Here is a 25001-nt window from a genome sequence, read left to right as displayed (position 1 = left end):
GCAAGGTTTTTCTGGCATCGGATCGTCCATGGTTCGCGGACCTGGTTCGAATAGCTCTGGAAGGTTCCCAGCAACTGGCTCGTCTCCCGCGCCTGCTCCTTCAGGGGCCCATATTTTCGGATCGGGAGGATCACTTCTATCTTGCGGCTTGGCTTTTGAGAGGCAACGATTGCGATTGAGGGGATATTCAGAGCAGGTCATTTCCACTCTTCTTCAAGCACAAAGACCGGCTACTTCTATGGCCTATGTTAGAGTCTGGAAGCTTTTTGAGGCATGGTGCCTTCAGCGCTCCTTGGATCTGTTATCGACGGATGTTCCCCAGGTGTTGGATTTCCTTCACAGGGGTTGGCTTAAGGGTTTGACATTCAATTCCCTTCAGGTCCAGGTAGCAGCCTTAGGTACCTTACGGGGCAGGTTTCAAGGTCGTTTGCTGATGCCTCACCCGGATATTACCCGGTTCCTTAAGGGAGTCAAACATTTATGCCCTCCTATCTGCCTGTTGTGTCCAGATTGGAGTTTGAACCTGGTGCTTCATATGCTTTGAGGAGCTCCCTTTGAGCCTTTACGCAGGGCTCCAGTTAAAGATTTGACCTTGAAGACCGTTTTCCTGGTAGCCATTTGTTCTGCTCGACAGATTTCAGAGTTGCAGGCTTTGTCGTGTCGGGGTCCTTTTCTTAGGATCTACGATGAAAGTTTTGCTGTTCACGGTTCCTTCCTTCGTTCCCAAGGTGGTGTCTGCCTTTCATGTCAAACAGACTGTGGACCTGCCGGGATTTCTGCAGAGGTCCCGGGATTCCCCTCAGGAGAAGGCTCTTCATCTTTCGGATGTGCGTCACGCTCTTTTGCGCTATGTGGAGGTTACCAATGACTTCTGGCGTTCAGGTCATCTGTTTGTCTTATTCGGCGGACCTGAAAAGGTGACAAGGCTACTATTTTGCAGTGGATTAAGGAGGCTATCTGCTCGGCCTATGTTGCCCGAGGGCGACAGGTCCCCTTGGGTCTGAGAGCTCATTCCACTAGGGCCCAGGCTACGTTCTGGGCTGAATGTCAGCTTCTGTTGTCACAGGAAATCTGCAGAGCGGCGGTTTGGTCATCCCTTCACACTTTCACCAAGCATTATCGTTTGGATGTTAGGGCGCAAGATGAATCGTCCTTCAGTGAGAGTGTATTGCACGTTGGTCTTTCGGGTTCCCGCCCAGTCTAGGGTGGCTTGGGTACGTCCCACTGGTCTGGACTGATCTGGGTATGTTCAGGAAAGGAAAATGGGTTCTTACCTGCTAATTTTCGTTCCTGTAATACCACAGATCAGTCCAGAGGCCCACCACCATTTCAGATTCCGAAAGACTTCCTTGAGATGTAATGTTTTGCTGAAGAATTTTTTTCTTTGTACTATTGCAGATGCTCTTGATGGAGCAGGTTCCGAGGAGGTCTAGTGGTATTTATTCTTCCGGTACAGGCGAGTGGTTGGCTGTTGTGTTTTGGGTTCTAACCCCCTTTGCTCCTTAGTTAAGTTAGTTGTTGGGCATGGGTACAGGCCAATACGGAGGGACTGCAGGTGAGACTCTCGCTTATGTGGCAGTGGCCAAAGTTTTTGTTCTGACTCCATCTGCTGGTAGGGATGCATAACCCACTGGTCTGGACTGATCTGTGATATTACAGGAACGAAAATTAGCAGGTAAGAACCAATTTTTCTTTACATTCGTGTATTTGTAGATATTTTCCTGTCCCCAGAGGGCTCACAATTTGTTTGGACCTGAGCCAATGAAGGGTGAAGTGACTTGCCTAAGCTCACAAGAACAGCAGCAGGATTTGAACTTTGGCTTACCTGGTTCTCAGCCTGTTGCTCTAACAATGATCCTGCTACTCTTCTGCTTAGCTTATGCCTGCGTGATTTGAAGTTGCTCTCAGGCTGTGTTTCTCCTATCAGATGAAGGTGCTAAGTGTGCCACCTACCCGAATGTCCTCTGGGTCAAGACTATGTTCACTCCATGCTGAGGTGATGCTGCTGTTCAGATAGGAGCCAGAGCGCCTTAGGTCCAGCTCATCCTCATACACCTCAGCTGCAATTTCCTCCCGCAGGGGTGTTCCTGCATGCAGGAACTACACAAACAAATAGATGGTGTTACTACTCAGGGCTCAAAACCTCCCAGTTTCTAGCCAAATGCTATGAAAAGTACAGCGACAGAGGTAAGTATAATGATTAAAAAAGGCTATCGAGGAAAGGGTAGCACAAGATTCAATGAGAGAAATGCAAGAGGGTTGATACAGGTTTTGAAACTACCTTTGGAATGAAGAGTAGTGCTAACGTAAGGGTGACAGTAACGTGACTGTGAATGAAGAACAGCAATAGTGTCCAGTCGGGGTGCAGAGAAGGTACCATGATAAACCTAGAGAAGGAAAGACAAAAGAGAGAAGTCATGGTCTCATGTTCATAAAGAGAAACACTGGATCAAAGAATAAAACAGTATTCCATGTACATACCTGGATCAGTCCAGACTATTGGGTTTTGCCTCCCTTCCAGCAGATGGAGGCAGAGAAAAACGTAAAGGCCACCCCACTTTAACATGGTGGGCTACCTGCATCCCTTCAGTATTTCTCTGTCTCCAACAGATGAAGGTGGCAGAACCTAGGGTCCTGATCTAAAGTTGCTAATACTACTCAAATCACAAAAAAAAAAAAAAGAAAAGAGAGGGGTTTTCTTCCCTGGCTAATACTTGATCAAGCAGGGTTAAAAAACAACAACAAAGGAACAAGAGAAGAAGGCTTAGGAGTACCTTTCCTCGCTTGGGTGGGGGGGGGGGGGGGTAGGCAGGTCCTGGTGGGACCATCCCCCCTGGTTGCAGGCAGAGCTAAGGGTTGGCGGTCCTAACAGCTCATTTACCCAGCGAGGCACTGCCCGGCAAGATTCCAGGGGTATGTACTGGTGGTCCGGTCCCTCCCCCTTGTTTCCAGATAAGTCCTATTCCTCTGGGCAGGCCATTTAAAAAAAAAATCGGTGAGCCATTTCTTGATTTGGTGCGATTTCCCACTGGCTTTGTGACCTCTCGGCTGCTTTCGTTACTCCTGGGCTCTGAAGGCAATTTTTTTCAATTTTTTCTTTGCTCCTGCGCCTTTTGGCTTGCTGGCCATGCCAATTGCATCGCGATGCATGGCCTGCAGGGAGACGGCTACACGGCTCTCCTGAGATAGCCTCTGCTTCTGCTCTCTCCCCGGGGGAGGAGGGTCCATCCAGTGCAGCTGGGATCGTGGCAGGGAGGCCTTCAGCGAAGTCCCACGGTGCGGGTAAGCCGCTGTCTGGGGGAATCGGCCTGATCCATTCCTGCTGAGTGCAGGAATGGTGGCCATTTTGGATTCCCTTGCTGCCACGGCAACGTAGGCAGCAGGGGGAGGGGACCCTCCTCCACTTTCTGAATTGAGCCCGGACAGTCCTCAGGAACTCGTTGCCAGACTCTTCTGCCATTTTGGGGACCCCCTGGGGGGGATTTAACAAGTCTTGCTCCTTTTTCTACCGACTATTGTGCTCTTAATGCACAAAGCCTATATGGACAGCCTATCCCAGCAGGGTGGCCTAGCGGCGTACCACCAGACTGCGGAGCCCCCTCCTCGGAAGATACCCCAGCGGGTAGATCCTCAAGGGGCTACTAGGATTAGGAAGATCTGAGATCAGGGGGGTCCAGCTTTGGAGGCTTCAGACCCGCTGGATTTCCCGGCCCTGGAGGACCTCCCAACCCCAGACCCTCCCCGGTTGGATCTGGACGAGAAACCAGAGAAGTCTGTTCCGGTGGAAAGTGATGACCCGAGGGTGCTTCGTTTGTTCCAGAGGGATGATCTTAATCTGCTGGTTCCACAAGTCCTAGATGAGCTAGGGATTGCACCCCTTCTGGAGGTCCCGGGTCATGACACAGTGGATCCTGTCCTGGCAGGCCTTCGTAGTCCGGCTAGGACTTTTCCTTTACATCTGATACGTCAGCAACTTATGCTCCGAGAGTGGGATACTCCGGCGGCGAGCCTGCAAGTGGGGCGAGCAATTGATAAGCTCTATCCCCTGCCTGAGCAATCCTTGGAGCTTCTCAAGGTTCCAAAGGTGGATGCTTCGGTGTTGGCTGTCACCAAACAGACGACTATTCCAGTGGTGTGAGTGGCGGCTCTTAAAGATCTCCAGGACAGGAAGCTCGAGGTCCATCTCAAAAGGATTTTCGAGGTGTCAGCATTCGGTGTTAGGGCGGCTGACTGCAGCAGTCTGATGCAACAGGTGAGCCTGAGGTGGGTTCAACAGCTCCTCAGTGCTAGGGACCTTTCCCCTCAAGAAGCAGAGCAGGCTGAGTGTTTAGAGGCGGCAGTGGCATATAGCGCAGATGCTTTATATGATATTCTCTGTACTTCGTCCCAAACTATGGTGTCCGTGGTTTCAGCCTGGAGGCTCCTCTGGCTCCGCAGTTGGTCCGCCGATGTTTTTTCAAAGTCTCAGCTGGGAGCACTCCCTTTCAAGGGCAAGTTCCTCTTTGGAGAAGACCTGGAACAGCTGATCAAGTCCTTTAGGGCACAATAAGGTGCATAAGCTCCCTGAAGCCAAACCTAAGGGCCCCAGGAATTTCTTTCCTTCCCACTCTCATTTTTTAGGTCCGCGACGCTTTCGTCAGAACAAGACACCCTCCTTTGGCCAGCAACAACCATCGACGAGATCCCAGGCCTGGTCTCACTCCTTTCGCAGACTCAGATCTACCCACGATGGGGGTCACGCAGGGCTCCTCGGCCTCTAAGTCCTCCCAATGAGATAGCGCCGGCCCATTCCTCCGTCCCAGTTATAGGGGGTCGGCTCTCCCTGTATTTCGAGGAGTGGTCACAATGTTGGATCAGTGGGTTCAAAACATCATAGAACATGGTTACGCTTTAGAATTTGCTTGGCCTCTGCAAGATTTGTTTTTGGTATCTCCCTGCGGATCCCCGGTGAAAAAGCAGATAGTAAGTCAGACTCTCTGCCGGTTAGAAGATCTTGGGGCCATCGTTTCCGTCCCCCCGGACGAGTACAGGACTGGGAGATACTCCATTTATTTCGTGATCCCCAAAAAGGAAGGCTCTTTTTGGCCGATTCTGCACCTGAAGAAGGTGAACAAAGCTCTCAAGGTACCACACTTTCGTATGGAAACTCTGCGCTCCGTCATTGTGGCCGTGCGCAGCGGAGATTTTTTAGCTTCACTGGATTTGACAGAGGCATATCTGCATATTGGAATCCACATGGATCATCAAAGGTTTCTGCGCTTCATGATCCTCGGGAAGCATTATCAGTTCCGAGCATTCCCGTTCGGTTTGTTGACCGCCCCCCATTCCTTCACCAAGGTGATGGTGATGGTGGCGGCAACCCTCCATAGGAAGGGGTTCTGGTTCACCCGTATCTGGACTAGTGGCTCATTTGGGCAAAATCGGAAGACCTCTGCAAGCTGGCTGTCCACAAAGTGTTACATCGCCTCCGCTTTCTCGGTTGGGTCATCAATCATCCCAAGAGCCACCTGATTCCTTCCCAGGTCCTGGACATCTTGGGAGCACGATTCGATACCCAGGTCGGCAAAGTGTATCTCATGCAGGAATGGATTGCCAAGCTGACGTCTCAAGTTCAGCATCTCTTGTTTATGCAGGTACCCAGGGTCTGAGATTTTTTCAGGTTCTTGGCTCCATGGTGTCCACTGGTCCCCTGGGCTTTTGCTCATATGTGACCTTTACAGAGAGCTTTGTTTTCCCGCTGGGACCCAATGTCTGAAGCATTGGATTTGGTGAGAGAGGTAACGGTGGTGGGGGCACTTGATAATAGTGATCATAACATGATCAAATTTAAACTAATAACTGGAAGGGGGTCAATAAGTAAATCTACAGCTCTAATACTAAATTTTAATAAGGAAACTTTGTTAAAATGAGGAAAATAGTTAAAAAAAACAAAAAAAAAACAAACAAAACTGAAAGGTGCAGATGCATAGGTTAAGTGTTCAACAGGCATGGACATTGTTTAAAAATACAATCCTAGATGCGCAGTCTAGATGTATTCCACGCATTAAGAAAGGTGGAAGGAAGGTAAAATGATTACCGGCATAGTTAAAAGGTGAGGTAAAAGAGGCTCTTTTATCCAAAATAAATCGGTCAAAAATTGGAAGGATCCATCTGAAGAAAATAGGATAAAGTATAAGTATTGTCAAGTTAAGTGTAAAACATTGTTAAGACAGTCAAGGATAGAATTTGAAATGAAGTTGACCATAGAGGCAAAAACTCATAATAAAAACTTTTTAAAATATATTCAAAGCAAGAAACCTGTGAGGGAATTGGTTGGACCGTTAGATGACAGAGGTGTTAAAGGGGCTCTTAGGGAAGGCTAAATTAATTCTTTGCTTCCATGTTTATTAATGAGGATGTTGGGGAGATACCAGTTCCGGAGATGGTTTTCAAGGGTGATGAGTCAGATGACTCATCACCCTTGAAATCACCAAATCACTGTGAACCTGGAAGATGTAGTAGGCCAGATTGACAAACTAAAGAGTAGCAAATCACTTGATCCGGATGGTATGCATCCTAGGGTACTTAAGGAACTCAAATATGAAATTTCTGATCTATTAGTTAAAATTTGTAACCTATCATTAAAATCATTCATTGTACCTGAAGACTGGAGAGTGGCCAATGTAACCCCAACATTTAAAAAGGGCTCCAGGGGCGATCCAGGAAACTATAGACCAGTGAGCCTGATTTCAGTGCCGGGAAAAATAGTGGAAACTATTCTAAAGATCAAAATCGTAGAGCATATAGAAAGACATGGTTTATTAGAACACAGTCAACATGGATTTACCCAAGGGAAGTGTTGCCTAAAAAAATCTGCTTCATTTTTTTGAAGGGGTTAATAAACATGTGGATCAAGGTGAACCAGTAGATGTAGTGTATTTGGATTTTCAGAAGGCATGTGACAAAATCCCTCATGAGAGGCATCTAAGAAAACTAAAAAGTCATGGGATAGGAGGTGACGTCCTTTCGTGGATTACAAACTGGCTAAAAGACAGGAAACAGTGAGTAGGATTAAATGGTCATTTCCTGGCGTGTAGCCAGATGGACTCAGAACAAATGGGATAGTATCCGCGTGCTAGCAGTTGGAGACAGATCTGACATCAGCACGGGGGCGTATATATCCCCACAGGAAGCGTAGCTATTCAGTAATTTCCGTCTCCAAAGCAGTTTGGAGTGCCTGCACGCTAGTTGAGCGTGCTTTCCAAGACTACTTTAATTTTTCTCTTTTCTTATCATTCTAGATTCTACTTTGTTTTTCCTGTCTATTCGACTTAGAGCCCCGCGCTCCTGCGGTAGATACCCAAGGGTTCCTCCCGCAGCGAGCTCCCGGGGTGATTGCCGTGCTCCCCCGGTGGGAAAGTCCTCGGTCCTGCCGAAGCGCGGCAGTGACGCAGTCCCCGGACGCAGTCCGAGTGAGGTATACGAGGCCCTCGGTCCCGGCGTGGACGAGGTAGCGGGTGCATTTCCTCAATTGCGGTGGTGAGGTGATCCCTTCCCCCGCAGCCGGAGACCGCCTGTGTTCCAGCCGGGAAGCGCCGAAGCTGGTAAGGAGTACATCTCTTCCTACGGGTCTCCGAAGCACAGAGGATCGGCGGCGTGGCACGCCGTGGAGGATGCCCTTGTGGGGCCTTGCTCAGGTATTCCGCGCCCATAATAGGCGCGGCTTTCTTCCGGTGTATTGCTGAGCGACTATTGAATGCCACTGACCGTATATTGCTGACCGCTTATTGCTGAAAGCTTATTGAATGCACATTAAGCGTATATTGCTGACCGCTTATTACTGAAAGCTTATTGAATGCCTATTGAGCGCATATTGCTGACCGCTTATTACTGAAAGCTTATTGAATGCCTATTGAGAGCATTTTGCTGACCGCTTATTACTGAAAGCTTATTGAATGCCAATTGAGAGCATATTGCTGACCGATTATTACTGAAAGCTTATTGAATGCCTATTGTGAGCATATTGCTGACCGCTTATTGCTGAAAGCCTATTGAATGCACATTAAGCGCCTATTGCTGCCGCATATTATTATTGAGCGCCTGTTGTATTAAGCGCCTATTGCTGCCGCATATTCTTGTTGAGCGCCTATTGCTGCCGCATATTTTTCTTGAGCGCCGGTTGTATTAAGCGCCTATTGCTGCCGCGTATTATTATTGAGCGCCTGTTGCATTAAGCGCCTAGTGCTGCCGCATATTCTCATTGAGCGCCTGTTGTATTAAGCGCCTATTGCTGCCGCATATTATTATTTAGCGCCTATTGTTCAATGGATCAGAACACTGCAGAGTCTTCAGCGACGGCGCCGCCTGCTTCAGGCATTGCAGCCCTTGGCCTCTGCTCTGCATGCCACCTTAGGGCCACGCGCAGGGATGAGCCAGATTCTCTGTGTGCCCAATGTGAGGGGGCCGTGCGACCCTCGGGCCAGGACCTGTCTCAACCACGATTTGTGGACAGTTCCCCAGGGGCTACCCCGGAGTTAGGGGGCAGTCTCGACCAATCAGGCATCCCGGGGGAGCTTGTACCCCGGCGATTAGAGGCTGCTTCCATTTCCTGGGTGGATCTCTTTAAGGGAATTCATGCTTTTGTACAGATGCAAACGGCTGCCCATCCAGGCCCTGCGGTTCCTGCTGTTCCTGTAGTTCCTGCGGTGGCTGCGCCTGTGGCGGCTGCTGCGGCAGCAGCTCCTGCGGATCCGGTTCCTGGACCATCACGACCTTATCGCGAGCGGGACTTCCCACCGATGGATAGCCCAGATCATTCAGACCAGGAGGTCTCACAGGACGAGTCCGAACTCCCGGACGAGGGGGACCTCCCTCCAGGGACTGAGCCATATCGAACCATGAGGCGGTTCTTCCCTAAGGAGGATCTCTCCGACCTGGTGTCTCAGTGTCTGGCAGAATTAGATATTACAGGTCCCAGCGCTTCGGTACCCTCTGCGCAGAACCCCCTGCTGGAAGGTCTTCGTCCTACGGCCCGCCATTTTCCATTCTTACAGGCGGCGCAACAACTGATCGATTTAGAATGGGCGGCTCCAGCGGCTGCCTTCAAAGGGGATCGGGCTCTGAAGAGCATGTACCCATTGGCACCGGCTATCCAGGACCTGCTGGCGTGCCCTCAGGTGGACGCCTTGATTAGCGCTGTGGTCAAACGCACTACCATTCCGGTTGAAGGGGGGACGGCCCTCAGGGAGCCGCATGATCGGCGACTGGACGCCATTCTGCGTCAGGCCTTTGAGGTGGCAGCTTTATCTTTATGGATCGCCACCTGCTGCACGGTGGTGACGCGTGCCTGTTTGTCACAGGTTAGAAACAACGCTCCAGCGGCAGACATGGAATCCGCTCTTTCGTTCCTTACGGATGCGGCATCTGACCTGGTCCGGACAACAGCTAAAGGGATTTCATCCTCCGTAGCCGCCAGGAGGCAGCTCTGGATCCGAAGATGGTCGGCTGATGCGCCTTCTAAAACACGCCTCACCAGATTGCCTTTCAAGGGCTCTTTTCTATTTGGCAGCGACCTTGATAAACTGGCCAGTGCATGGGGCGCCTCTCCAGTGCCCAGATTGCCGGAAGATTGGTTCCGAAGGGGCCAGCGCGCCTTTCCAAGGCCCTCCAGGGGCAGGAGTTCCCAGCGTTTCGTTCCTTACAGGGGTCGCTACCAAGCACCACGTCCTCCGGCCAGGAATCGGTCCTTTCGGACCCAGCAGCGCAAGAGGGGAGCGGGCCCAGGCTCGGGTCCCGGCCGTGCCTCCCAATGAGAATCCGCCGATTCATCTGGGGGACGGAGCCATAGGGGGCAGGTTGACCCTCTTCTACCCCAGATGGGTCGAGATTACATCGGACCAGTGGGTTCTCGCCGTTGTCCGGGAGGGATATTATCTGGACTTTCATCATCTCCCTCCGGACAAGTTTGTGGAATCTTCGTGTCCCATACACAAGAAGGCAGCATTGGAAGCTACCCTGGCGAGGCTCCTGTCCTTGAAAGCCATCATCCCAGTACCTGCCTGGGAAGTGAATTCTGGCCATTATTCCATTTATTTCATGGCACCCAAGAAAGGGGGTACCTTTCGGCCTGTCCTGGACCTCAAGTTAGTCAATCAATACTTACGGGTCCCGAGGTTTTGCATGGAAACTCTACGCTCCGTCAAGGCCGCAGTACAGCCAGGAGAATTCCTCACGGCATTAGACCTGTCGGAGGCATACCTGCCTATCCCGATCCATCCGGATCATCAGCGCTACCTACGCTTCAAGGTTCTAGGCCGCCACTTCCAGTTTCGGGCTCTGCCCTTCGGGTTGGCAACGTCACCACGGACATTCACCAAGGTGGTAGTAGTGGTAGCGGCAGCACTCAGGCGGGAAGGAATTCTGGTCCATCCATACCGTAGACGACTGGCTGATCAGGGCGAAATCACGAGAGGAGAGCCTTCGGACCACCGACAGAGTGATAGCCCTTCTGGAAAGCCTGGGCTGGGTTATCAACCTCAGCAAGAGCTGCCTACAGCCTTCCCAGTCACTGGAATACCTGGGAGTACAGTTCGACACCCGGGCAGACACGGTCAGTCTCACAACCAAGAGAAAGTTGAAACTTCAGCAGCATATCCAGTATTTGATGGGAGCCAGTCAGCCCACAGCCCGGGATTATCTGCAGGTTCTTGGTCTCATGGCATCCACTCTGGAAGTGGTACCTTGGGCCGAGAGCCCATATGAGACCTCTACAACACGCCCTGCTCTCTCGCTGGAGCCCCCGTCTACGGACCTACTTCATGCACCTACCTCTACCAGCCAGAGTGCGGACCCAGTTACGGTGGTGGTTGCAGTCCAACCACATGAGCAGGGGGTCGGACATGTCCTCACCCACGTGGATCTTGCTCACCACAGATGCCAGCCTGAGCGGCTGGGGCGCACACTGCGAAGAACTCACCGCACAAGGGCGGTGGGAACAGAGAAGAGTCAGCATGGAACATCAACAGTCTAGAGGCCCGGGCTGTCCGGTTGGCATGCCTTCGATTTGCTCACAGACTGAAGGACAGAGCAGTCAGAGTGATGTCCGACAACGCCACCACGGTGGCATACATCAACCGTCAGGGCGGAACCAGAAGCCGACAGGTATCTCTGGAGATCGCCCCTCTGATGACTTGGGCAGAGGTGAATCTTCAGGACATCTCCGCCATCCACATTGCCGGGAAGGACAATATCACGGCGGACTTCCTCAGCAGAGAAAGCCTAAATCCGGGAGAGTGGCAGCTCTCACCCACGGCCTTCCAGATGATTGTGGATCATTGGGGAATTCCGGACATGGATTTACTGGCGGACAAGTCCAACGCTCAAGTACCCAGATACTTCAGCCACAAGCGCGACCCGTTCTCACACGGAATCGATGCCCTGGTTCAGCCTTGGCCTCCAGGGACTCTACTGTACGCCTTTCCTCCGTGGCCTCTGCTAGGCGCTGTCATCCGCAAGATTCAGAGACACCGGGGCCTAGTTCTTCTAGTGGCGCCAGACTGGCCAAGAAGACCCTGGTACGCGGACATGAGAAGGCTACTGGCAGGGGAGCCCCTTCCCCTGCCTCCTCTCCGGGACCTTCTACATCAAGGTCCCATTCTTCACGAGGATCCAGCTCAATTCTCTCTTACGGTATGGCCCTTGAGAGGGCTAGATTAAAGAGGGGTTACTCGGAGCCCGTGATTGATACCCTCCTCCGGGCTCGCAAGTTTTCCACATCCCTCACATACATCCGGATCTGGAGAGTATTTGAAGCATGGTGCGACACTAACGGCACCAATCCACATGCAACCACAATCCCTATTGTGTTGGATTTCCTGCAGGATGGACTTCAGAAGGGTCTCTCCCTCAGCTCCATCAAGGTTCAGGTGGCTGCGCTGTCTTGCTATGGTCCCAGGAGGGATGGCAAGACCATCGCCAAGCACCCGGATGTTTCTCGCTTCCTGCAGGGAGTCAAGCATATTCGTCCGCCACTGAAGTGGCCTGTGCCTTTGTGGAACCTCAACCTTGTTTTTTATTTCCTCGCGGGATCCGCTTTCAGACCCCTTCGGGGCCTGTTTCTTCATTCTCTAACCTTGAAGATGGTGTTCTTGCTGGCTGTATGTTCAGTCCGCCGCATCTCAGAGCTACAAGCATTGTCCTGCCGTGATCCCTTTCTCAGAATCACTCCGGAGGCTATCCATCTTCGTACGGTTCCCTCCTTTTTGCCTAAGGTGGTTTCACAGTTTCATCTTAATCAAACCATATCCTTGCCTACCACGGCGGGTCTGAAGAAATCTGAAGAAGGGCGTTTATTACGCCATCTCGACATTGGCAGGTTGCTGCCCAGATATTTGGAACTTACACAAGACCTACGAAAGACGGACCATCTGTTCGTCCTGTACAGCGGGAAGAAGCTAGGTGAAGCGGCCTCGCGGCCCACCATCGCCCGCTGGATTAAAGAAGTTGTCAGAGCAGCGTACGTAGAGGCCGGGAAGTCTCCGCCTCTACAAGTCAAGGCTCATTCTACCAGAGCACAAGCAGCATCTTGGGCAGAATCCAGGATGCTATCGCCTGCGGAAATCTGTAAAGCGGCGACGTGGTCTTCCCTCCATACCTTCTCCAGGTTCTATCGTCTGGATGTCCAGGCCAGGGAGGACTCGGCATTTGCGAGGGCGGTACTACATGGGCCTCAGGCAGCCTCCCGCCCAGGCTGGGAGTAAAGCTTTTGTACATCCCATTTGTTCTGAGTCCATCTGGCTACACGCCAGGAAATGTTGGGATTACTACCTGATAATCCCCTTTTCCTTAGTGTAGACAGATGGACTCAGCATCCCGCCCAGCTGCCTGCATACATGGGTATCACCGATTCAAGGTAAGCCATGTCATCTGTTTCCATAAGAGCGTACACTCTACCAGGTGTCCTCGCCTTCCGGTTGGGAATGCTGGCGGTCTCCAGCTACTATCAATCAGTCAGGGGAATCCTGTTTCACTTTTTAACTGAGCGTCAGTACACACATCTATAACAGCTTTTGCAAGGAAGATTACTGAATAGCTACGCTTCCTGTGGGGATATATACACCCCCGTGCTGACGTCAGATCAGTCTCCAACTGCTAGCACACGGATACTATCCCATTTGTTCTGAGTCCATCTGTCTACACTAAGGAAAAGGGGATTATCAGGTAGTAATCCCAACAATATACTCAGTGGAAAAGAGTAAATAGTGGAGTGCCTCAGGGATCTGTACTTGGACCAGTGCTTTTCAATATATTTATAAATGATCCGGAAAGGAATACGATGAGCGAGGTTATCAAATTTGTGGATGATATAAAATTATTCAGAGTAGTTAAATCACAAGCGGATTGTGATACATTTTAGGAGGACCTTGCAAGATTGGAAGACTGGGCATCCAAATGGCAGATGAAATTTAATGTGGACAAGTACAAGGTGTTGCATATAGGGAAAAATAACCCTTGCTGTAGTTACACGATATTAGGTTCCATTCTAGGAGCTACCACCCAGGAAAAAGATCTAGGCATCATAATGGATAATACTTTGAAATCATCGGCTCAGTGTGCTGCAGCAGTCAAAAAAGCAAGCAGAATGTTAGGAATTATTAGGAAGGGAATGGTTAATAGAATGGAAAATGTCATAATGCCTCCATGGTGAGACCGCACTTTGATATGGTGTACAATTCTGGTCGCCACATCTCAAAAAAGATATAGTTGCGATAGAGACGGTACAGAGAAGGCAATCAAAATGATAAAGGAGATGGAACAGCTCCCCTATGAGGAAAGGCTGAAGAGGTTAGGGCTGTTCAGCTTGGAGAAGAGACAGCTGAGGGGGGATATGATAGAGGTCTTTAAGATCATGAGAGGTCTTGAACGAGTAGATGTGAATCGGTTATTTATACTTTTGGATAATAGAAGGACTAGGGGGCATTCCAAGAAGTTAGCAAGTAGCAAATTTAAGACTAATCGGAGAAAATTCTTTTTCAGTCAACGCACAATTAAGCTCTGGAATTTGTTGCCAGAGGATGTGGTTAGTGCAGTTAGTGTAGCTGGGTTCAAAAAAGGTTTGGATAAGTGCTTGGAGGAGAAGTCCCTTAACTGCTATTTATCAAGTTTACTTAGGTAATAAGAACATGCCATACTGGGTCAGACCAAGGGTCCATCAAGCACAGCATCCTGTTTCCAACAGTGGCCAATCCAGGCCATAAGAACCTGGCAAGTACCCAAAAACTAAGTCTATTCCATGTTACCGTTGCTAGTAATAGCGGTGGTTATTATCTAAGTCAACCTAATTAATAGCAGGTAATGGACTTCTCCTCCAAGAACCTATCCAATCCTTTTTTAAACACAGCTATACGAACTGCACTAACCACATCTTCTGGCAACAAATTCCAGAGTTTAATTGTGCGTTGAGTAAAGAAGAACTTTCTCCAATTTGTTTTAAATGTGCCACATGCTAACTTCATGGAGTGCCCCCTAGTCTTTCTATTATTCAAAAGAGTAAAAAAACTATTCACATCTACCCATTCTAGACCTCTAATGATTTTAAACACCTCTATCATATCCCCCCTCAGCCGTCTCTTCTCCAAGCTGAAAGGTCCAAACCTCTTTAGTCTTTCCTCATAGGGGAGCTGTTCCATTCCCTTTATCATTTTGGTAGCCCTACTCTGTACCTTCTCCATCGCAATTATATCTTTTTTGAGATGTGGCGACCAGAATTGTACACAGTACTCAAGGTGCAGTCTCACCATGGAGCGATACAGAGGCATTATGACATTTTTCGTTTTATTCACCATTCCCTTTCTAATAATTCCCAACATTCTGTTTGCTTTTTTGACTGCCGCAGCACACTGAACAGACGATTTCAATGTGTTATCCACTATGACACCTAGATCTCTTTCTTGGGTAGTAGCACCTAATATGGAACCTAACATTGTGTAACTATAGCATGAGTTATTTTTCCCTATATGCATCACCTTGCACTTGTCCATATTAAATTTCATCTGCCATTTTGATGCCCAATTTTCCAGTCTCACAAGGTCTTCCTGCAATTTATCACAATCTGCTTGTGATTTAACTAGTCTGAACAATTTTGTATCATCTGCAAATTCGATTACGTCACTTGTATTTCTTTCTAGATCATTTATAAATATATTGAAACATAAGGGTCCCAATACAGATCCCTGAGGCACTCCACTGCCCACACCCTTCCACTGAGAAAATTGTCCATTTAATCCTACTCTCTGTTTCCATTTTTTAGCCAGTTTGCAATCCACGAAAGGACATCGCCACCTATCCCATATCTCTTTATTTTTCCTAGAAGCCTCTCATGAGGAACTTTGTCAAACACCTTCTGAAAATCCAAGTACACTACATCTACAGGTTCACCTTTATCCACATGTTTATTAACTCCTTCAAATTTGTGAGGCAAGACTTGCCTTGGGTAAAGTCATGCTGACTTTGTTCCATTAAACCATGTCTTTCTATATGTTCTGTGATTTTGATGTTTAGAACACTTTCCACTATTTTTCCTGGCACTGAAGTCAGGCTAACCGGTCTGTAGTTTCCCGGATCGCCCCTGGAGCCCTTTTTAAATATGGGGGTTACATTTGCTATCCTCCAGTCATCAGGTACAATGGATGATTTTAATGACAGGTTACAAATTTTTACTAATAGGTCTGAAATTTCATTTTTTAGTTCCTTCAGAACTCTGGGGTGTATACCATCCGGTCCAGGTGATTTACTACTCTTCAGTTTGTCAATCGGGCCTACCACATCTTCTAGGTTCACCGTGATTTGGTTCAGTCCATCTGAATCATTACCCATGAAAACCTTCTCCAGTACGAGTACCTACCCAACATCCTCTTCAGTAAATACCGAAGAAAATAAATCATTTAATCTTTCCGCGATGGCCTTATCTTCTCTAACCCCTCTATCATCTAACTGTCCAACCGACTCCCTCACAGGCTTTCTGCTTCGGATATATTTAAAAAAGTTTTTACTGTGAGTTTTTGCCTCTACAGCCAACTTCTTTTCAAATTCTCTCTTAGCCTGTCTTATCAATGTCTTACATTTAACTTGCCAACATTTATGCATTATCCTATTTTCTTCTGTTGGATCCTTCTTCCAATTTTTAAATGAAGATCTTTTGGCTAAAATAGCTTCTTTCACCTCCCCTTTTAACCATGCCTGTAATGGTTTTGCCTTCTTTCCACCTTGCTTAATGTGTGGAATACATCTGGATTGTGCTTCTAGGATGGTATTTTTTAACAATGACCACGCCTCTTGCACACTTTTTACTTTTGTAGCTGCTCCTTTCAGTTTTTTTTCTAACTATTTTTCTCATTTTATCAGTTTCCCTTTTGAAAGTTTAGCACGAGAGCTGTGGATTTGCTTGCTGTCCCCCTTCCAGTCATTAAATCAAATTTACATAGAAACATAGAAGTGACGGCAGAAGAAGACCAAACGGCCCATCCAGTCTGCCCAGCAAGCTTTCACACCTATTTGTTTTCATAATCTGTTACTCTGACCACTGAGGTCAGGGCCCTTATTGGTAACTTTTTGGTTCCAATTCCCTTCCACCCCCACCATCGATGCAGACAGCAGTGCTGGAGCTGCATCTAAGTGAAGTATCTAGCTAATTGGTTTGGGGTAGTAACCGGCGTAATAAGCAAGCTACTCCCATTTGTTTACTTTGCATGTGCAATTCAGCCATTGTTGGTTGTCTGAATAAAAATCCTCTTTACTTAATTCCCTCTGTTGCTGAAGCAGTGAGCTGCGCTGGATACTTATTCCAAGTCAAGTATCATGCTTAATTGATCCGGGGTAGTAGCCACCGTAATAAGCAAGCTACACCCATGCTTGTTTGTTTACCCAGACTATGTAATTCATTCCTTGTTGGTTGATGCTGAATATAAATCATCTTTTCTTCATTTTCCCTGCCGTTGAAGGAGAGCGCTATGCTGGATGTGCATTGAAAGTGAAGTATCAGGCTTATTTGATTTGGGGTAGTAACCGCCATAACAAGCAAGCTACTCCCCTGCTTTTTTGTGGATGCAAATCCTTTTTTTCACATTTCCTCTTGCCGTTGAAGCATAGAGCAATATTGGAGTCGCATTAACTGTGTGTATGTCTATTGAATAAGGATATTAATCTCCAGGTAGTAGCTGTCATTCCCGCAAGCAAGCCTCCCCTTGCCTCTTCTCTTCATTCACATCCTCTAGACTTTATGGATCCACAGTGCTTATCCCAAGCCCCTTTGAAATCCTTCACAGTTTTGGTCTTCACCACTTCCTCCGGAAGGGCATTCCAGGCATCCACCACCCTCTCCGTGAAGAAATACTTTCTGACATTGGTTCTGAGTCTTCCTCCCTGGAGTTTTAAATTGTGACCCCTGGTTCTGCTGATTTTTTTTGCAACGGAAAAGGTTTGTCATTGTCTTTGGATCATTAAAACCTTTGATCATATTATGATCACTATTGCCAAGTGGCTCCACCACCGTTACCTTTCTCACCAAATCCTATTCTCCACTGAGAATTAGATCTAAAATTGCTCCCTCTCTCGTCGGTTCCTGAACCAATTGCTCCATAAAGCTATCATTTATTACATCCAGGAACGTTATCTCTCTAGCGTGTCCCGATGATACATTTACCCAGTCAATATTGGGGTAATTGAAGTCTCCCATTATTACCGCACTACCAATTTGGTTAGCTTCCCTAATTTCTCTTAGCATTTCACTGTCAGTCTCACCATCTTGACCAGGTGGATGGTAGTATACTTCTATCACTATAGTCTTCTCCGTCACACAAGGGATTTCTACCCATAAAGATTCAATTGTGCATTTAGTCTCGTGCAGGATGTTTATCCTGTTGGACTCTGTCATCCCAGACATAAAGCACCACACCGCCTCCCGGGTGCTCCTGTCTGTCATTCCGATATAGTTTGTACCCCGGTGTAGCACTGTTCCATTGGTTGTCCTCCTTCCACCATGTCTCTGAGATGCCAATTAAGTTTGTCATCATTCACTGCTATACATTCTAATTCTCCCATCTTACTTCTTAGACTTCTGGCATTAGCATACAAACATTTCAAAGTTTGTTTTTTGTTTGTATTTTCATTCTGCTTTTTAATTGATAGGGATAAGTTAGAATTTTTTTAGCTCAGGCACTTGGACTACTTTTCTTATTATTGGAACGGAACCTCACTGTCAGGATGCCCTAATTCTAAGGCATCATTAGTATCCTTTGAAGATACCTCTCTCCGAACCATGCGCTGCTGAGCGACTGTCGACTGTCCCCTTTGTTCTAGTTTAAAAGTTGCTCTATCTCCTTTTTAAAGGTTAGCGGACCTGCTAATAGCCACTACTATTAATTGCATCAGTAGCATGGGATCTTCTTGATGTTTGGGTACTTGCCAGGTTCTTGTGGCCTGGTTTGGCCTCTGTTGGAAACAGGATGCTGGGTTTGATGGACCCTTGGTCTGACCCAGCATAGCAATTTCATATGTTCTTATGTTCATTCCAGGTTCCTTTGCCTCTCCCGGAGTCCACCAGTTCCAGTCTTGGCTGGTGGCTGGTCCGAGACCACCTGCAGCAAGGGGTGGAACTGGAGGTCCCTCGGGGGGGGGATCGTGACCACGGACACCAGTTTCTCCAGGTGGGGTGCCGTGTGCCAATCCCAGACAGCCCAGGGCCAGTGGTCACACCAGGAAGCTCAGTGGTCCATCAATCACCTGGAACCAAGAGCAGTTCGATTTGCATTGCGGAGGTTTCTTCCTCTTGTCTGCCATCAGATGGTTCGAGTCTTGTGCGACGATAGTGGCCTTCATCAACCGTCAAGGAGGAACAAAGAGTCATCCGGTAGCCTTGGAGGCGGACAAGCTGATGGCCTGGGCAGAGCGCTATCTAGCTCTGTTGGCGGCCTCTCACATAGTCAGGATCAACAACGTACAAGTGGATTTCCTGGACCCTGGAGAGTGGGAGATATCCGCTGAGGCAATGACGCTCATCTCTCGCCGATGGGGCACTCCCTTCTTGGATTTGATGACGACTCAGAAAAAGGCAAAGGCACCATGCTTTTTCAGTCGCAGAAGGGAGCATGGCACGGAGGGAGTAGATGCCCTAGTCCTTGCTTGGCCCCATGATGTTCTGCTCTGTCTTTCCTCCTTGGCCTCTCATCTGCAAGATTCTGAGGAGAATAGAAACTCACCCAGGGACGGGAGTGGTCCCGGAGGCCATGGTTTGCAGACCTCGCCAACCTGCCTGTGGATGGTCCTCTGCGCCTAAGTCATCTTCCAAACTTGCTGCATCAGGGTCCAGTATTTTTAGATCAGGCGGATTGCTTTTGTCTAGCGGCCTGGCTTATGAGAGGAGGCAATTGAGAAAGAAAGGGTATCCTGATGATGTCATATCCACTTTCTTACGGGCATGGAAGACCTCTACTTCTCTGACTTATGTCCAGGTATGGAAAGTATTCAATTCTTGGGTGTGGCGAGCAAGGGCTTCGGTACCACAGCTTCTTTCATTATTACAGAGGGGACTCAATAAGGGGTTATCCTTTAGTTCTCTCCGGGTGCAGGTTGCAGCTTTGGGGTGTCTTAGAGTCAAGGTTGATGGGATGTCTCTGGCGGCACACCCTGATGTGGTCCATTTTCTGAGAGGGGCAAAGCACTTGAACCCGCCGCTCTGTTCCATTTGTCTGTCTTGGAGTCTAAATTTGGTGCTCTGGGTGTTATGTGAACCTTCTTTTGAGCCCTTCAAGAGAAGGCTACCTTGAAGGATTTAACCCTCAAGACGGTGTTTTTGGTCACTATCTGCTCCGCTAGGAGGGTCTCTGAGATTCAGGCCCTTTCCTGTCGGGAACCTTTTCTACGGTTTTCTGATTCCGGGGTATCGCTCAGGATGATTCCGTCCTTCCTTCCGAAGGTCGTCTCTGCTTTTCACTTAAATCAGTCGGTGGAACTTCCAGCCTTTCCGGATTTAGATCGCTCCTCACGCTAGAGCAGTGATTCTCAACCGGTGTGTCACGACACACTAGTGTGTCGCCAAGCACCGGCTGGTGTGTCGCGTGCTCCCAGTCTCTCCCGCTGCTCTTCCTTCCCTGCTGCTGTTGCCGCCGGGCTATCAGAACGTTCAAGCCCAGTGGGAACAGCAGCAGTGCTAGAAGAAGCTGTGGCACCCGCGGCTGGCCTTTTCTTCTTCCCGCGCCCCCCCCCCCCCCCGTGACCCGGAACAGGAAGTGATACGCGGTGCGCGGGAAGGAGAAAGACCGTGCCGCGTGATAAAGTAGCAGCGGCGGCTGCAGCATCGGCCCCCGAGCAATTGAAGCAGCCGGTAATCGAGAAAGGAGACAGCAGCATGAGCCTCCCGCACCGATGGGATTCTTCTTTCTTGGCCTGCGGAGGCTGGAAGAGGAGGCTGCTGCAGCTACCATTTTGGGGGGGGGGGGGGTGGAGGAGGAAGTGAATGAGAGAAAGAGAAAGAAGCAGCCAGCCAGCCTGTAAGTGAGAGAATGTGTGTGTGATTGAGAGACTGTGTGTAAGTGAGAGAATGTATTTGATTGAGAGCATGTGTGTGATTGAGAGAAACTGGTCAGAGAGCTGATGTGTGTGTGTATATGTGAGAGACAATGAAAGTGACTGCTCAAGGAGATGACTGATGTGTATGTGAGAGTGTGAGACAGACAGGGATGTGACTGATGTGTGTGTGTGAGAGAAAAAGCATGGAAGTGAGAAGCCTGATTATGTGAGAGAGAGCATGGGAGTGTGAAGCCTGTGTGTGTGTGTGCATGCATGAGCGAGAGACTGGTTGGTAAGGTGACTATGTGTGTGAGAGAAAGAGACTGGTGTGTGTGAATGTGAGAGAATGTGATTCAGGGAATGAGAAGCCTGTGCAGTGGAGAGCAAGCATGGAAATGAGAGAGAGACTGGTGTGTATGTGTGTGTAACAGAGAGAAAGTGATTATGGGAACAAGAAGCCTGTGCATGTGAAGAGAGTGAGCATGGGAGTGAGAAACCTGGGGGTGTGTGTGTGCGACACAGCATGGGAGTGAGAAGCCTGTATATCTGAAAGAGAACATGGGAGTTGGAAGCCTGTGTGTGTGTATGCATGAGAGAGATCAGGTGACAGGTGTTTGTGTGTGTCTGTGAGAGAAAGAAAGTGATTATGGGAATGAGAAGCCTGTGCATGTGGAGAGAACAAGCATGGGAGTGAGAGACTGGTGAGTGTGTGTGTGTGTGTGTGTGAGACAGAGAAAGTGATTATGAGAGTGAGAAGCCCGTATATGTAAGTAGAACACAGGAGTGGGAAGCCTGTGTGTGTGTATGGCATGAGAGAAACTGTTCAGGAAGGTGGCTGGTGTGTGTGTCAAAGACTGTTTGGGAGATGATTGGTGTGTGAGAGACAGAAACTGGTCATGGGGGCATGACTGGTATGGTGTGTGTGTGAGAGACATGGGCCCTAAGGAAGAGGACCATGAGTATAGAGCTTAGCTTCTACTGCTGCTTCTGGTGTGTGCTATGGCCTGCATGGAAGAGGAGTAGGAGAGCTGCTGGAGGGGGTAAGTAAAGGTGGCTTTTTAAGTTTATTTTTCTTGATTGACTGCCATTTTAATTATTTAATATTATGTGATATGTCTGCTTTTTTTGAAATATTTTATTGGTGTTTGGAGAATTTTAATAGTTTTTATGAGTTTTTAATTGTTGGATGTTATTCTGTTCATAGCTGTTTTGAAACATTTATTCTGCTTATTAGTATAGTTTTACAATTATTTCTGTGTGGGGATCTATAGCTGCTTGCTAGTTTTGTTTTCCTAATAAGAGGTGTATTGGTTATTAGGGCCTGATTTAATATTTGTAGTGTTGCCTTTTCATAGATAGGGTTGCTCCTGTTTGAGTGTATTCCATAATACAGGTGTAATTGTGTGCGGATTAGTTTATGTGCATTACTACAGATCCTGGGAGTATGTTAGGTCGGTTCTGTGTCTGTTACCGAGATGAGATATTTTACTAGCATGTAAGCGTTTGTATCAGTCTTATTTGTTGTGTTTTCTCAAGAGGACATGCATTGGTGGTAAACTGCTGTCTTTTCATAAATAGGGCTATTGAGCCTGGAAGTAGAAGGAGTTTGAGTTGCTGTTACTGAGATGACACCAGAACCAGAATATCTTTTTTGTAGGGTGAGTTGTATGGGGAATGTCATAATTCTGCTTTACATCCGTTATTGTGGGTCGGGGGGGGGGGGGGTTCCCGTGGATGCAAACTGTACTTTTACATCTAGCCCCGTGACGATCATGGGTCAGTGTGTCACGCATGTGAGAACCATATGTCAGGTGTGTCCCGACAGAAAAAAGGTTGAGAACCACTGCGCTAGAGAATTGAGGCGTCTAGATATTAAGCAATGTCTCTTGCGTTACCTTAAGGTGACCAATGCCTTTCGGTTTTCGGATCATCTTTTGTTCTGTGGAGTGGTGCTAAGAAGGGACATGAGGCGTCTAAAGCTACTATTGCCCGTTGGTTGAAAGAGGCTATCGCTTCCGCTTATATTTACCATGGCCAACCTGTTCCGGACACTCTAAAAGCTCATTCGATCCGGTCAAAAGCTGCTTCCTTGGCAGAGTGTCAGTTAGTATTGCTGCAAGAAATCTGCAGGGTAGTGACTTGGAAGTCTCTGCCCACTTTTGTCAAACGTTATCATTTGGATGTTCAGGCACCGGATGTCCACTGTTTTGGGGGCAGTGTTATTCGAGTGGGACTCTCCAGGTCCCACCCCAGTTAGGGAAGCTTAGGTATATCCTAGCAGTCTGGACTGATCCGGGTACGTACAGGGAAAGGAAAATTGGTCGTTACCTGTTAATTTTCGTTCCTGTAGTACCACGGATCAGCCCAGACACCCGCCCATCAAGGTAGTGGTGGAGTTCAGTATTGAGAGTCCGCTTGGTTTTTTGTCTATTCACAGCAAATTTTGTCAGATTTCCTAGATATGGCAGAAGATTAAAAAAGTGGATGAAGATTACAGAGTACTCCTCACATGTACTTAGTTGGTGTTCCTCTTGTCCTTGCTTGATCTAACCATTGGTTTTAAATTTGTTGTTTCTGCTTTGGTAATGTTTATACTGAAGGGACACAGGTGGCACACCGTGTTAAGAGGGATGCCTTTTTTCTCTGTCTCCAGCTGCTGGAAGGGAGGCAAAACCCCAGCAGTCTGGACTGATCCGTTTTACTACAGGAACAAAAATTAGCAGGTAAGAACCAGTTTTCCTTTGCCATCCACCAGTTCCTGCAACCCAATATGTATGCATTCTTGGCTGAATACGTTCCCCTGAGTGAGTGTCTGTTCTGGGGCGGTTTCTTTTCCTGGAGAACGTGATGTAGAAAACAGCCTAGAGGTGTGGGTAAGAGGTTCTGTCATAGGGCCACAAACCCTGCTTCGATTGGGAGCCTGCTCGAGGATTGTGTTGTCTATAGCACCCTGCAGAATGGATTCCTGCTTCTTGGCCTCTAGACATGCCACAAGGTAAGGAGCACTGCTGCCCTTGAAAGCTATAACGGAAGAAAAAGGTGCTCACCTGCTGACGTGGAACGTGGCTGAGATCATCATCTCATTGTGGAGAGCAACACCCATGTAGCGGGGCTCATGGAAGGCAGAGGGCACCGTTCTAGTCGTGTACCACAGAAAACTCCCCCAGCACAAGAAGAGAAACTCTGCTGTGAGGAGCAAGAGCAGCAGGCAGAAATCATCACGTTCTCACCATGTGCACAAAGAGAAATATAACTTTTAACAGCATTAGAGCTTGGGGAGGATGAGTTTACTGCCCTTCTCTTCCCACCCAAACCTTTGAGCTTTGGGTGTAGTCCTACCATGATGGTCATTTTAAATAGACTTCTTGGGAAGTCAAATGTGCTTTACTTGCAAGGCAATTACACTCCTCAGAAAAAAACAACAAAGCTACCCTAAAGCACTTGGACAAAATGATATAGGCGGGACAGATTTTTAGAAATTGTGAAGGTTTGACGAACAAGTCATTGGCTGTGGCCTATGCTCCTTTATTTTTTTGTGAAAAATGCTTTGAAAAAAGTATAAAAATAGTGTCAGAGCCATTATAACACTAGGGCCCAGTCTGTGGTTCAAGCTAAGACATGGGCTAGCTCTGATTTGGGTAAAGGCCACAGGTAGTCTGCTCAAGCTCGAAGAGGGCAGGAAGATGCCTGCTACTACAGTGGTACAGTCAGCGTGTAACTGAGGAGGCAGTCCAGCCCTGGAGCTGCTAAGGGGCTTTTGAATGGGGAGGGGTGGTGGCTAGACCGATAAAAGGGGCCGATGCAATAATTTTTGCGGAAAGCGGGCACTGACTTTTCAGCGCCCGCTTTCTTAACGCAAGCATGGCGCCCGCGAGGGGGTGCCATGCAAAAGAAAATTATTACTTACCTGCTAATTTTCGTTCCTGTAGTACCATGGATCAGTCCAGACAGTGGGTTATGTCCCCAATCCAGCAGATGGAGTCAGCACAAGCTTTGAGGGGGCGTATCCATATATACTACTACCCCCTCTGCAGGAGTTCAGTATCGAGTATATCAAAGCCAGAGTAGAAACCCCCGAAGGATCAAGTTTGTGGAAACAGATAATGAAAACAATTGTAACCACAACAAGTAACTGCAAACATCCTACCAACTTGTAGGGAGCTGTGAAAAACAGCGAAAAGAAACGACTGTGAAGACACAGAACACTGCGAGCAAGAAGTAGCGCAGAGCTGAGCAGGATCAAGAACCCAAACGCGGTGGGCGTTTGGACTGATCCATGGTACTACAGGAACGAAAATTAGCAGGTAAGTAATAATTTTCTTTTCCCTGTACGTACCTGGATCAGTCCAGACAGTGGGATGTACCCAAGCTTCCCTAAATCGGGTGGGGCCTTGCGAGGCCTGCTCGGAGAACCTGCTCGCCAAAGTGTCCAGAGACCGAAGAGGCGAGGTGCAGACGAT

General features: G+C 48.3%; 1 protein-coding gene across 1 annotated transcript in view; it reads right to left on the bottom strand.

Moving 5' to 3' along the window:
* The window catches only part of GPR179 (G protein-coupled receptor 179), a 112146-nt gene that overhangs the window by 7594 nt on the left and 79551 nt on the right, over positions 1–25001 (bottom strand). Inside the window, 3 exon segments of the mRNA XM_029572252.1 lie at positions 1954–2100; positions 2282–2387; positions 23589–23727. Of these exon segments, the coding sequence (XP_029428112.1) occupies positions 1954–2100; positions 2282–2387; positions 23589–23727 (392 nt within the window).

The sequence above is a fragment of the Rhinatrema bivittatum genome, chromosome 12 (genome assembly GCF_901001135.1).
Source record: "Rhinatrema bivittatum chromosome 12, aRhiBiv1.1, whole genome shotgun sequence".
In the NCBI taxonomy this organism is placed as follows: Eukaryota; Metazoa; Chordata; class Amphibia; order Gymnophiona; family Rhinatrematidae; genus Rhinatrema; species Rhinatrema bivittatum.
This window is presented reverse-complemented; position numbering and strand designations above follow the sequence as displayed.